Consider the following 14,673-nt stretch of genomic DNA (forward strand, 5'->3'; position numbering starts at 1 on the left):
ACTCCTAATTTATGGTAATCTGTCTAGAAGAAAAAAAAGGAGGGAGAAATTAAGATATCTTAACATTCTTGAAACCTCTAAAGCTTTGTGATGTATGAAATAAATTTATAATGCACTTCCTGGGGTTGAAATCTTTTTCTCAAAATTAGTTTCTTTTCACAATGATATAAGAGAGAAAAACACTTTATTAAAAATGTGTTGGCCAACTTCATTGGGTTGCCTTATATACAGCATACTTATAAATAGTGAAGCATAATTAATCCTATTAATAATCATAGATTGGGTGTTGTTCAGGGACATCAGTTTGTGAGGGCTCTACGGCAGTCACTACATGATAATGCGTTTGAAGAATGGTCCAATTGCAGGTGGCAGGGCATTGGAGTGTGCCACTTCAAAGAGACCCAGAAGCGAATAAATTTATATATGACAAGTAGATTCTTACAGGCTCTGAATGGTCCAATGCCCTGAAACTAAACATCAATTATGCACCCCTGTGTGGAGTCCCAGGCATCAGCGGACAGTTCAGAGAAGTTGTGTCCCTCTGTCGCAAATGCAACAGAGAGTCTGAAACACAAATAATGTCCTTGGAAAATGCCCCAACTCCCTCCGTAACACAGGCACCACAGAGTAAAGCATGAATTGATGAAGCTCCTTAGAGAAAGGGATTTTGCCTGCTTCGATGAGGTCTACTGCATAGACTCCCTGAGAATCATCCACCATCTAATGCATGGTAGCTGAGAATAATGGTGATGTCTCAGAGAGCATGGGTATATTGCTCATTATGTATCTTGATTATTATATATATATATCTATGCAATTTTATATTTATTTATTACTTTTAACTTACTATTTTTACCTATTCTATTTTAATTTTTATATATATGTCTTTTTATATTAATATATTGTAAATGGGGACGTCCGTATTAGGTATTATGTATATTTATAATTTTTTTTTTACTATATTTAATATGGCTATGCATATTATTTTATACTTTAACTTAAATTTAATTGTATGAGTGATGGAAAGGAAAAGAGAAACAAATTTGTAAAATTGAAACTTTTGAAAAATTAGACATCCTTAAAGAACGATAAAAATCTGGAAAAAAAATGTTAAAGGGAAGAAATGATAAATAATAAAAAGGAAAAAAAATGAATCATGTATAATTCTTGTACACAATGTAGAAATTTTTATAATGCGACATTTAAAAAAAAAAAGTCAGCATTTTTATTAATAGGATTATAAATAATTGTGATTCACTAATTATAAGTACGGTGTGTATAAGGCAGTCCAATGAAGTTAGGTAGTACAACATTTTTTCTAATAAAGTGTTTTTCTCTCTAGTCACAGCATAATGTTTTTTAAATAGTCACATAAAAAAACTATGTACTAAAGGTATACATGATTTTTTTTTCCTTTTTATTATTTATTATTTCTTCCTTTACATATTTTAATTGTTTTTTCTAGCTTTTTATTGTTTTTTAAGTTTGTTTAATTTTTTCATTATTTCAATTCTGAAAAATTTCTCTTTTTTTTCATCACACATAAAAGTAAATTTAAGTTAAAAGTATAAAAATTATGTAAAAATTTCAAATATAGTAAAATATATACAAATAATAATATAATAATAAATATACAATAAACATACATAAAACCCTACATGGTCGTCCCCATTTATACTCTATTAATATTAAAAAAAAACTACACATGCATACAAAGATTAAAATAAAATGAATAAGTATATTAAGCTAAAAGTTAAAAGTAATAAATATAAAATTGTATAGGTATATAAAATAATGTAGATATAAAATGTGCAATATATGCATGCTCTCGACATCGAGACATCACCATCCTTCTTAGTTACCATGCATGTGATGGTGGATGATTCCAGAATGAATGCTGACTTACCGGCCTTTGGGAAAGCGACAATATTTGTATATCGCATGGATTCCTCTGTATCTATGTAGTGAATCTCGTCGAAGGAGGCAAAATCCCTTTCTCTAAGGAGCTTTACTAACTCATGCTTTATTCTGTGGTGCCCACGTGTTACGAGGATGGAGTTGTTGAGGCATTTTCCCAGCACATGTGCACAGGCTCTCTGTTGCATTTACGACAGAAGGACCAACTTCTCTGAACTGTCCCCTGACACCTGGGATTCCGCACAGGGGTGCATAATTGATGTTTAGTTTCAGGGCATTAGACCATTCAGAGCCTGTAAGAATCTACTTGTCATATATAAATTTATTCGCTTCTGGTATCTCCTTGAAGTGGTGCATTCCAATGCCCTGCCACCTGCAATTGGACCATTCCTCAAACGCATTCTTATGTAGTGACTACTGTAGAACCCTTACACACTGATATCCCTGAACAACACCCAATCTATTTGCACATTCTGCAATTTTGGCTGAATAATTGAAAGTGAACTGGAACAGTGTTGTAAAGCCATTGTTGGCGGATTAAGCCTAAACCTCTATACCTCCTCAAAGCGTACAACATCGCTGTGAAGGTTTTTGCAGGAAGTCCAATAATAGCCTTGACACTCCAGGGAATCATGGTATTGATGCCATCTAGTATCCTTGGACATAGCTTTCTGAGGGGAGCAGTTTAGAGAGGTAAAATCGGAAACACATATTTGTTGACAATGTTTACCTTCTGCTCAGGCTTAAGCAAGTAAGAGGCGACAACTAGCTTCTTCAGATTTTTATTTAATTTAGTCACCAAATCTTCGTTGAACTGTAGCTCTCCTGAGAATGTGCGTCCTAAATATCTGATGGTCTCACCTTTTTCAATTGTCTGGATGCTATCTCCATTCTCAAGGGAGTGCCTCGTCTCCATCTCTACTTTATTCATAACGATGCCCACACTTTTTCAAGGATTTAAAGCCAAACCAATTTCCTTAAATGTCCTCCAGATGCTGTCAATAATTCTTTCCACAGCACCCTTATCGCACGCTGAAACCACCTGGTCATCCAATAAACCTGTGAGACCTGTTATTATCTAGCTTATAACCAAATTTATTTGCAAAGTCTTGCTCACGCAGGTCATGGTAGGTAGGTGGTCTATGGCCAGGTTGAATAACGAAGACGACAAGGGCCCGCCTTGGGGTACTCCACGCAGCACTTTGATTTGGCTTGTAGAGTGGGCACCTATGTTTATTCTAATACTGTTCGTAGAGAGGATTTAAGATAATTAAGTATTTGATAATCTATTACTTGATTTTTGATTGAATAAACTTATGAAGCAGATTCTGCTATTATCTTTTCTAAAAAAGATAAAATAATAACAAAAGTATATGATATAAAAAATAGTTTATATTAAGATATATTTAAAAATAAAGTTGAAACAAACAGACTTTACAACTTCCTAAATAATTTTAATATGAAAACATTTTACTAAAATAGTAAATACTTTTTCAAATGTAAACCAAAATAATAAATAATGTACTTACATCTCTTATACATTTTTTAAGAATATTAATTGTAAAAAAAAAAAAAAAAAATCATCAGGAACCGTTCAACAGTTTGATGCGAAACATGGACTCCATCAAAACAATAATATGCCTATAAGAAGATGGTAGGGGACATAGTCAGTGAAACCCAATACCAAATCACTTGGTGATGTTGAAACCTGCCTCCGGGAACCCTGATGAAGGCCTGAAATTCTGGCCAAAATGGCACTAATAAATAAGTTTTTGCTTATTTGTGTTCTTCACTGACTACACTCCCAACCATCTTTTCCTCAATTATTATCCACGGTCATCTATTAACTCATCATAATAATATGTTTTCATTATATTTAAAACATTCTAAAATAGACCCTCAAATTTTTGACAGCAGTTAATAACTAACCAACAAATGTTTTACAAATGCAGGTGTAATCTGGACTCAAAATTATATTAATGATAAAATTTTTCTTCAATACACTACCAAATATAGATTAGTGTATGTTGAACTGTTAACGACTGATTTATTGTCTCTGTAATTTTCGAGGTTTTGTTTTGGTGCAATATTTTTATAGTAACCTGATTATTTGTTTTGTAAATATTTTTGATTAGTTCTTGATCTGTCAGATTGTTTGATGATACATTTGATTCTTTTTACATGCTTTATTTTAACTTATGCTTTGTGAATAAAATGTCTCAGTATTTAAAACAAGTTTGTGAACATAATGTCCCATGAATTAACATTATTTCTTTTGTGTAAAACTGATTTTATAAGTTTTTTTCAAAATTATGAGCTTTAGGGAAATAAATATTATTTTTTCTTATTATTAAGTTTATTTAGTTATCCTTTGAGACATTTACAAATAAAGAATATATTAAAAACAAATAAATTCATTTTAATATCTAATGATATATATATTTTTTCTGTATGATTTCTCTCAACTGGGTTCAAAGGTAATGTTGGCTTAAGGTTTTATACCTGATGACTTTGAAAAAAAAAATCTTTATACCATTTAAAAAATAAACAAAAGTTAATAATTTATATAGAGACATATTGACGTCAGGAAAAATTATATGATGTACAAAATGATGGGTGAGACAAGATGTATCTAGAATGGTACGTATTTATATGTATTTTTTTTTATTTTAAAATTGTATTGTTGATTTTTTTACTTACAAGGCATCACAGCTTAAATGACTTTATCTTTGTTTTTTTATTTCAAAATTAACTCAATTATTCTTCAAATTTATTTATGAGATATTTACCACTTTAGTCCTTAACTGATTTCAGCTTGGATACTCGAGGGAAATATTGGAACATATTTCTACAGTTATTATTTTATTTTCTAATTATAAATAAGTTGTTTATTGTTTTCAATATATTATAAAATTCAACTAAAGCAGAAAGGAAGGGATATTTATAAGTTTACCAATTTACTCCAGTTTGATTGGTAATTTTGAGATTTATTCTGTGGGTCTGCTAGGAAATGAATGCTTAACACCACAGAAGAGAATCAATCCAACAGATTCTTATTGCTTGAGCACAGTGGATTGCTATTCCAACAAGGTCAGCTAATGTTGCCTCAATGACTCTTACAGCAGTACTATTTCTATTCATTTGAAAATTTAAACTAACTAATCTGTTTTGTTGGTAGTCTTTATTAGTTTGTACCTGTTAAAATGTTAGTATCTTAATAGGGATTACACTTAGAAAATAAAAGTTTTAAATTATGGGTATTTTAATTATGAACAGTGGATTATAAGGCAGTAGGTGGTTGTTTCCAATGAAATTGCTGTTGATATCTGAAATAAAGGAGCCAATATACAACATTTAGAAGAGCGAATGAAGTCGGAAAAAGTACTCTTGCAGCTCGATCAATATAAGACACACTGTTCACCCTTTTATGCCCCCTTGAAGCTTCCCTCTGCCTTTCTCTTCGGTAGGTCTCATCTCCAACTAACAAACAAAATTAAAGATTTTGGTTACTATTACATGAAATTGTCTTTTCATTAGGAGAATTACCATTTTTTTTTTTTACATAGCTAAAGACCTTACTATTGTAAGCTTCTTCTCTGGGTTTTTCATATTCATTGTTTTGGCTATTTTCTCCAAGAAATATACAATGCCTATTATATTATTTGGTCCATCAGAAATGATATAGGGAAAATAGCAAACTAACGACAAATTATTAAACTGAATAAAATCATGTTAATAATGATGTAATGATAAAAATAAACATATTAACAATGAAAATGTAAAGTTGCAATTATTTAAAATGTTATTCATATTTTTCAATAGTAACAGAACAAGCTTCTAAGTCTTTGGATGAGTAATATACAGATTATAGTTTAGTTTACAAGTCACTGTATTGCAGTGTTTGGAATAATAAAATGTCTAAATAGGGTTTTCCATAAGCCAGTTATTACCAACCCACAGAAGTCTGGACAAATAAGCCGGATATTGAACCTTGAAAGGCCCACCCCACTCCTGACATGCAGCAAAGGAAATCCCCCTCGAAAAATACTTGAAAATTAGGTTGCTTTAAAGCGTATTTTAAGTAACTTTTATTGTGCTATTACCTTTCAACTAACGCCCAAACATAAAGTGATAAATCTTTATCCTTAATATTACGTTTTAGTAAACAATGCAAACATGGTTTTATTATTTTTTGAAATTCCATTATTTAGTTAATTTTCCAATTGAGGTGTAGTTTTTCTATGATAATAACAATGTCTTTATATTATAACTATAAATAATTTTACTAAAATTATAAAAAAATTGTTGGACACAGATTTTTCAAACTCGCCAAGAACGCATAAGGACTTTATTATGTTCCAGCCCCTACATATGAACGTATAAAAAGTAGCAAATCACTCTGTCACTCTACTCCCCATTTTCATTACTAATCCTTTTGTAAATAAGCCAAATCGAGCTATAACAGTACTCCAGTAAGTTACGACTATTGTTTCGGAAATATTGTTTGTTTTTTTTAAGCTGGCAACCCTGGACTCCTCTGGCTGGGCGGTGAAACGATTCATAATGCAGCTGTTTTACACTTTAAATCTAAGAGATTGTATCACCCTAAATTTACAATTTCAATTAGGTGAGTATTTTTATTTAAACACAAGCATGTTATGTTATTTTTACCGTTTTCTGTTAATTTCGATGTTTTTCAGCGTAAAAGTTTAAAAGATCTACTATAATAGTTTCTAAAGATGGAATTTTTCGATTATTTGTTGATACTAAAATATTAAATTTATTTTTAAAGTTTATTTCTCAAGTATTCTACATTAGCAGTAGTAACATACTTGAGACTAAAATCAGAGCACTGTATAACTAATGTATTTACCAAATAAATAAAAGAATTATTTCAAGAAGCAATGATTTCAGAAAAAAAAAAAATTGGTCAGATAGACATAGGTTACAATTAAAAATAGTTTTACAACAATTGCAGCAACTGTTGTAGCCACTGCCATGTAATAAATTGTGTATTATTAACTGCTATAATAGCATTTACCATGGGAGTAGGCAGGATTTCACCTAGGGGGAAGCAGGCCTCCCATTACACAGACATACATGTATTCCATTCTGAAACGTTGGGTAAAAGAAAGATATCTAATTCCGCATTCCAAGCAATACACCCCCTTCCCCTCCCCGTCACTTTATTTCTACTTCATTAAATTGAATCATTACTTTTTAAAGTTTTACTACCGATTGAATTTAAATTGTTAACAACAAAGTTTACCAATGGCTCGCACAATGAAAATATAAGGCAGTTTTGCTATTATATCTGATGACTTTTTGGATGCCACCATCTTTACCTGACATTACCTTACTAATTATAGCATGTTTCCAGAAAGAAACCATGTATCTAATAAGCTCGCTATTTTCTTTCTTTTTTTTTTTTTGGTCCCAAAAATCTATGGGGGAGCCATGGCTCCCCCCCCTGCTCCGCTCTACCTATGCCCATGGCATTTACAGTACTTCCCTCTTGATACGGCCTCACATTTGACCATATATGGAGTAGCAACGAAGCTACTGTCAGTCATTTCAAAGTCTGTGATAGTTGACAGTGTATTTTGTAGCAGCGAAGGTGCCTATATATAGCCACAGTAGCAATTGTTTTTGTTTTGGTGTAAAGTATACAACAGTTTCCCACATTACAACATTTACTATTGGCTGTGTAAAATCAACTAAAATTTATCAATTTGAAAAAAATATTTGATAAAATAATCATTTTAGAAATCATGAAATTACCTTATTTTGTGAAATAATTATTTAAGAAATAATATTTGAGTAAAATTAGGAAATAAGTTATTAAAAAAAAAGTTTTTAGTTTCTTTAGTAGTTTATTTTTCAAATAAAATTTAACCAGGTCTATGTGAGATTATGTGCTCTAGAACCGAGGCAAGGCTATTTCTGCTTTCCTAGCTTCCTAACTGGGTAATTAATTTTTTGTGGGGCGAATTAATTTTTTGGGCCTTGGACTAAATTGTTTTTGAGACTGGACTCCACATCAAAAATAAAAACCATGCAATTTTTTTATTAAAAACAATAAAGCTCTCATCTGATTAAAAGAAAATTAGGTATTTATTTTCGACAAAACTGTCGGAAAGATATATTTTGGCTTCTTAATTTTTCTAAAAATCATCTTGCTAGAAGTGCTAAGTGATTCCGAACATTTTATAGATGATAATCGCTATAGCAACTTTTGAATTAGGAACATCCTATAAATACATATATGATTTAATTATATTCACAAAACATTCAATTGCTCACAATAAATGAAAAGTGACTTATATCACTTTAACTATCTTCGATTGAAAAATACAGTTGTTTCAAATATATTGAGCTTAATAACTTTTGTAGGGGATTGAATTAATTCTTCTTTCTTGTGTAATGTTTATTCCTAGTTTTGTTTTTATCCTAAGTTATTGAACTGTTCTCTTATATCAAGTAGATGCCCTATTGAACAATTAAGCTTAGAAATCATTTCAATGTTTGTTCAACTTATAAAACTATTAGTTTTTGTTAAGTCTGAACTTTTTTTGGGGGGGGGGGGGACAAATTAACTTTACTGAACAAAATGTAATTCATAACCACTAAAATTGAGTATTTTGTGGTTAGAAAAATCTTATCAAAGCTAAATGTTTGTTATGAATGCTATTTGTTAAACAATCGCTAGTTACACTAACCCAAGTTATGATGAAACTAGATTGAGTTTAAATCAATTTTCTCTCTCTTAAAATGTCAATGATGATTATGGATCACTCTTTTAATTGTTATATATAAAAGGTACACATAATTATTTTTTTGATTTAATTTTTTGGGTCTTAAGGATAGTTATTCAGATTTTTGTTAGCCTATTAGATACTAAATCGAATACAGATTTGCAATACATATTTTACAAGCTCTTACCCAAGCAGTAAAATATCTGTTTCCATCTGGGAACTTTAGTATCTGTTTGGGTTTGTCTTTCCACCATTACATTACCAGAAGGTTGTACTTTTGGTCCCAATGGTGCAAGCCCATGAGTAAGAGAGAGTCTTTTAGGAGAATTTCCTAGTGCAGGATCCTAAAATAAGAATAAGGCAATTTATTTAATGTGTTATTTATCAATACCAATATAAGAATAAAAATATTCTTCATTATTTTCTATAATATTTAAAAAAGATATTTGTGGATGGTATTGACTTTAATCTTAGTGACATATGAACAATTATGGTATAATAGGACTGTATTGTTACATTTTTAAATTTGGAGTTTTTATTATTTCCTTTCCATTAAGTATTGCATGATGAACTTAAATTAATAAGGATGTACATTTAAACAACAGTTTTGATTGAATTATATTTCTTGTTTCAATGTCATTATTTTGACTCTCACTCCTCTCACAGAGATCAATTGATCAATTTTTAAGCCAAGAAAAAAATGATCACCAGATTTGAAAATCGCTTTTTATGAATGATATGGAGTTTATGTTCTTTAGCAGCACTGTAAAGTTGTGATCACTAATCAGAAAAATACGACACACAAGTTATGACTTTCAAATTTGTGTATCCTATTTTTCCACAAATCTATGAACTGCTAATCATAAAAGTAAGAATTGAGGCGTTACATTCCAAAACCTGCTTAATATTTTTTTCAAATTTTATTAATTAACTTCAGTTAGTTGTTGATATTTTTTTTATTAATAAAATAACTTTGATTTCTGGTTTATTTATTTATTTTTTCTGAACTGCAACAACTCATAAAGGTTTTAGGTGCATGATTTCATAGGGAACTATTTTTCCTTCACCTATGGTGATGCATGGAAGTAATGCAGTAACATTCTCCACTGCCAATGTTTCTTCTTACCTAAAGAAGAGTCAGTTCTTTTCATTTTTTCAAGGTGAGGAATGCACTGTGGAAGATCTACCAGATAATAGAACAATAAAAACAGCTCAAAACTGATAGTAAAATTTCTGTTTTTATTTATTTTTATTAATATATTTTAACTAATCACTAATAAAAGTTTCTAAGAATATTTCATGTATCCTTACATTATAAATTGGGCATATAAGAGAACTTTTCCTTCGTCCTCTATGAATGACTTCTAATGCTGGTGGGTCTAATGGACCTATCATTTCAATTTCATCAACATCTTCCCACTCATCCTCGTCCATGGGAATTTCGCCACTTCCAACCTAAATTAATTAATTATTGATAGCGTTATATATTTTCATTCACTTTACTATTAGGATACTTGTTTACTTTTGTGAAATAATGAACTCCTGCAAATTCTAGGAGTGTAGCTATGCAGTAAAAGAAGCTCATAAGTAGAAACCAGTCCAAAGCAGTTGCATATCGGACTTTAGGTAGATCTGTGCGGCTGTCCAGTCCAATTGTTGATAAGGTGAGCACTGTTGTAATACCTATAAAATTAATATTCATTAGAGCTGCTTAGTGATATTTCTCTTGTATATAGAATGTCTCCATTATTTGTATTGATGTAATGAAATCTCTAACATGTATTGAATTTTAATATTATTTTATAATATTGGAGGGAAATAGTCCAGGTGGCAGTCAATAAAGGTACTAGAATAGAAGAAAAAAACTGTTTATTTTTTTCTACTATTTTAGTACCTTTATTGACTGCCACTTGGACTATCTTCCGACAATCTACTTTATACGGTCAACTATCTTCTTCCAATATTTTTATAATGGTTTTGCATTTTGCTTTTTAATTCATAAACGAGTCCTGAAAGTCACCTATTTAAACTTACAAAAGAATAAGATCATACTATTTTGATGTATTGGTGTAAAGAAGTAGTAACCTTTATTAATTCTATAATTGAGGGAAAAGGGACTTTAGAGATGTTTTGATATTTTATAATTCTATTATCAACCACTTTAATTTATTAGGATCTCTTTTGGCTAATGGATATGAAATGATATGTGAGGCTTAGACAAATATACTGTTAAAACATACAAAAAAGGGAATATGATATGAATGGTATGTTAAAAAGACAAGAAACAGTATGGTAAATGTTGGCATGTACTGAAGCAGTAATCTTACTGTGTGTTTTTTTCCCTTACCATCTTAACCTTGTTTACCTATTTGGTCAACTCAATCTCCATCACTGAACAAAAATAACTGGTTTAAAAAAATTAATGAAATCTGGAAAAGCTAAGATCTTTGATAAGGAGAGTCATTGTTCTCTTTGTTGATGGACTAATAAAGTGACAGCAAACAAAATTAGGATGAAATTGTTAAAACTTTGTGAAGAGAACTTGTTTAAATTATTTTGAACAGGTGAAAATGGTAGGGTATGGTACAATATCATCTTTCAAAATAGTTTCATCTTAAAACTACCAAACTAATTTAATTAAAAATTCATGGGCTAATTCATAATAATTGCTTAATAAAACTAATCAATTCTGAAATAGTTATTAATAAAAAAAATATATGGAATTGATTATTTTATTTAAATTTGTTCATTGAAAACTCAGAATTGATACTTTTAAAATATTTCTAACTCAATTCACCAGTTTTTTTGAAAAATAGGTCTTTGTCTGTTGGAACAAATTTTTAAGGGCTTGCAAATGCGAGATCTTGTAACAACTATGGGGCCCCTACTGATTACAATTTTACTGTAATTTTGGTGTTATTTGTAATTACAGTTACAATTTCTTATAGTTTCATTAAAATTACTTCAAATAATAAAATTGTAATTAGTAATTAAAATTACTTTCGCTCTACTGGTAATTGTAATTGTGGAAAACAATTGAAATTACAGCGTTTCAACTAGTAATTGCAATTACCGATTACTATTACTTGTTGATGTAGTCGTATTTCTTCAATTAGAAATTACGGTAATTGTAATTAATTTTTGTAAAACTCTGCTGTTAAGACTTAACACACTTCTGCTTATGTGTAACGCTGAATAATATTTCAGATTTTTTTTGAATCTAGGATTTACAGCTGCCTCCACATCATTATTGGAGTGGTTATAAATATCTTTGACGTCTTTCTTGAGTTGAGGAAACAAATAAAAATAGAAATGTCAGGGAAGTAAGGAGTGTTTGGAAGCAGTTTAGATTTTTAAAGTTTCGGAGAGCGTTTACTGCTGCGTGCGGGATTGTGGACAACCAATTTCATGTTGGCGGATTATTGGCACTATGGTTCACAATGCGCTGTTGACATAGTGCAAGAGCCGGGAAGAAAAAAAGGCAGTTATCTCACCCCAATTTTTGATTACTTTAATGAAAACTATGTATAATTAATAGTCAAAATTGATGAGTCTGCCAAGTATAGGTAGGTGGAATAAAAATGGTGGCTGTTTCGAAACCTTAAAAAAACATTAATTTTTCATTCGGAGATCTATATTTTGCTTTTGAAAAAGCTATATCTGGAAAACTATTTAACGTAAATAACTCTATTATGGCTCATATTTTAGCAAATTTACTCTGTTAGGTTTTCTTGTGTTGTTCCTACTTTTTAAGATATAGAGATCCGAATGAAAAAATAGTTTTTTTATCTCTTTGAATCAGCCGCCATTTTTTATTCCCCCTACCTATACTTGCCAGACTCATCAATTTTGACTAGTAATTATACATAGTTTTCATTAAAGTAATCAGGAATTGTGGTAGAGATAACTGCACTTTTTTTCTCCTCATGGGCTCTTGTACTAACAGTACTACGCCGATTAGTTAGAATTAGCGATGTTCATCGCCTATTGCAGTGATGGAACGTCCGCTGCGTTTTTCATTAATAATTATTGTTTTTCTCGGCTCGCAACCATGAAATTTGACTACTAATCGATTTACGGTAGATCTATCAACAGTATCCTCAAAAGACAGGATTAAAAAAAAAAAAAAAAAAAAAGACTTGAAATAACAATGAATCACTGCTCTCACTCTTTTTAGCAGTAAAAAATTCTATTACAGCATGCTGTTTCACTCACACACCTCTCCGAAATTCCGCTTCTCAATACAAAATGGATGACATCACCGACCTTAAACCTGCGCATGGGTGTAAAAGGAAAATGTTTTTTTCATCTGCAAACACGTGTACATTACTTTTCAGTACACCCTTGTTTATATTATAAATAAAAGTAAACTACAGAAGCAGCATAGAGAACCTAATTAAAAATACTAGTAGAGCGCTTCTAGACGTCTACATTTGAAAGGAGCATATAAGAATCCTTTCGAGAATATGAAATCACTACCCTGGTGGAGCAGTCCCTCTCCGTTCCTATACTCCCTGCCAGCTGCTGGACCAATATTATTGCCCACCTCCAGATATTAAATACATATTCTAATGGGATAATGTTTTGCAAATAGCAATTTAAGTTTAATTGTGTAATCACCCTGATGATACCAATGTTAATTATAGGTAATAATTTGAATTCTTATTTTCGCAAGGCGTTTACTTTATTTTTAATATATCTGTATAGGTCTTTGATAGGAAAAGGAAAAATAAATAAATAAAATCTGGACTGAATGGATATTTGTAGAAATTGTATTTACGTACAATATACGTACATATACTATTCCTTTATAACTGGAGGCTGATTCTCTGTAGCACTGATAAGAAATATAAGAAACGCAGTATCGAGATTTATATGTGTATAGACTATGTAATCAGTGAAAAAAATATTAAAAATTTATTTAATCACTCCTTCGTACTTGAATAAAAGAAAGAAATAAATGGGATAAATTATTTTAAAAAGTAACTATATTAATGCCCAAGTGCTAACCACAGACACGTTCCCAGATCGATCTCCTAAAGAGCTCTATGAAGGAGATAATTTTCTCTCTGATAAATGACTTGGCTTTTGTTGAGTCGGACAATTAGCCATCAGAATCTTTTCTCATGGGTCGCGGTTTTTTAAATGAGACAGCCGATTGTCTTCTAGTCCCCTTCTCCCCTCCGCTTCCTATTGAGGATATGAATTAAATATCTCGGCAAAGGTCGCTTTAGGAAATATTAATGAACTCCCAGGTCAGTCTAATTCAATCAGATTCTCTTCTGAATTCTTTTTAAAGAAATTCCACTACTCGGGAGCAGGCTATAGAGGCCTAGAAAATCTACATTTTCTCTATACCAAGCAGATGATAATCTGAATAACGATATAAATTAACCTTCCGGTAATACCGTATGCATTATTGCTTACGTATTATACATTTATTCTAAGAGCCCGGGGTAAAATAAGAAAGTACTCTAATGAAAACTATATGTAGTTACTAGTCCAAATTGGTGAGTCTGCCAACCTATCAATGAAATTTTTGTATTTACTGAACAGCCGCCTTTTTTTATTCCCCCTAACTATGGTTGGCAGTCATCAATTTTGATCTATGACTGTATATAGTTTTCAATAAAGTAATAACAAATTGAGGTGAAATGACTTCTTTTTTACTCCTCTTGTGCTAACTGGAATCTTGGACTAAATGGAACATGGATGCCCATATCCCCAAGTCCCCTCCAAGAAATTTTATTGCCTTTTTCACTTAAAAATGAAAAAAAAGTTTGTTTTTTTTAAATATCATTTTATTGCAATTAATATTGTGCATTAAACGGAATGAATTAACTTTTTAGTGATTTTATCCTTCACCATTAATTAATCTCATAGTTATAATATATTTAGTCAGCAAGATAATAATACTATGGAAAAAAAATTCGGAAATTAACTAATATGAATTCATAATATATAATATGGAATCAAATATCTAATCTAATAAAATGGAATC

General features: G+C 30.8%; 1 protein-coding gene across 1 annotated transcript in view; it reads right to left on the bottom strand.

Moving 5' to 3' along the window:
* Nucleotides 1–4,929: 4,929 nt before the first annotated feature.
* The window catches only part of LOC106687350 (gamma-aminobutyric acid receptor subunit alpha-6), a 55,145-nt gene continuing 45,401 nt past the window's right edge, over nucleotides 4,930–14,673 (bottom strand). Inside the window, exons 8-11 of the mRNA XM_014431181.3 lie at nucleotides 10,195–10,355; nucleotides 9,984–10,127; nucleotides 8,860–9,016; nucleotides 4,930–5,397 (exon numbers count right to left, since the gene is read on the bottom strand). Coding sequence (XP_014286667.1) covers nucleotides 5,198–5,397; nucleotides 8,860–9,016; nucleotides 9,984–10,127; nucleotides 10,195–10,355 — 662 coding nt within the window. The 3' untranslated portion in view covers nucleotides 4,930–5,197. The remainder of the gene's footprint in view (nucleotides 5,398–8,859; nucleotides 9,017–9,983; nucleotides 10,128–10,194; nucleotides 10,356–14,673) is intronic.

Source organism: Halyomorpha halys, unplaced genomic scaffold (assembly GCF_000696795.3).
Source record: "Halyomorpha halys isolate HHAL.00 unplaced genomic scaffold, Hhal_1.1 Scaffold949.1, whole genome shotgun sequence".
Taxonomy (NCBI): Eukaryota; Metazoa; Arthropoda; class Insecta; order Hemiptera; family Pentatomidae; genus Halyomorpha; species Halyomorpha halys.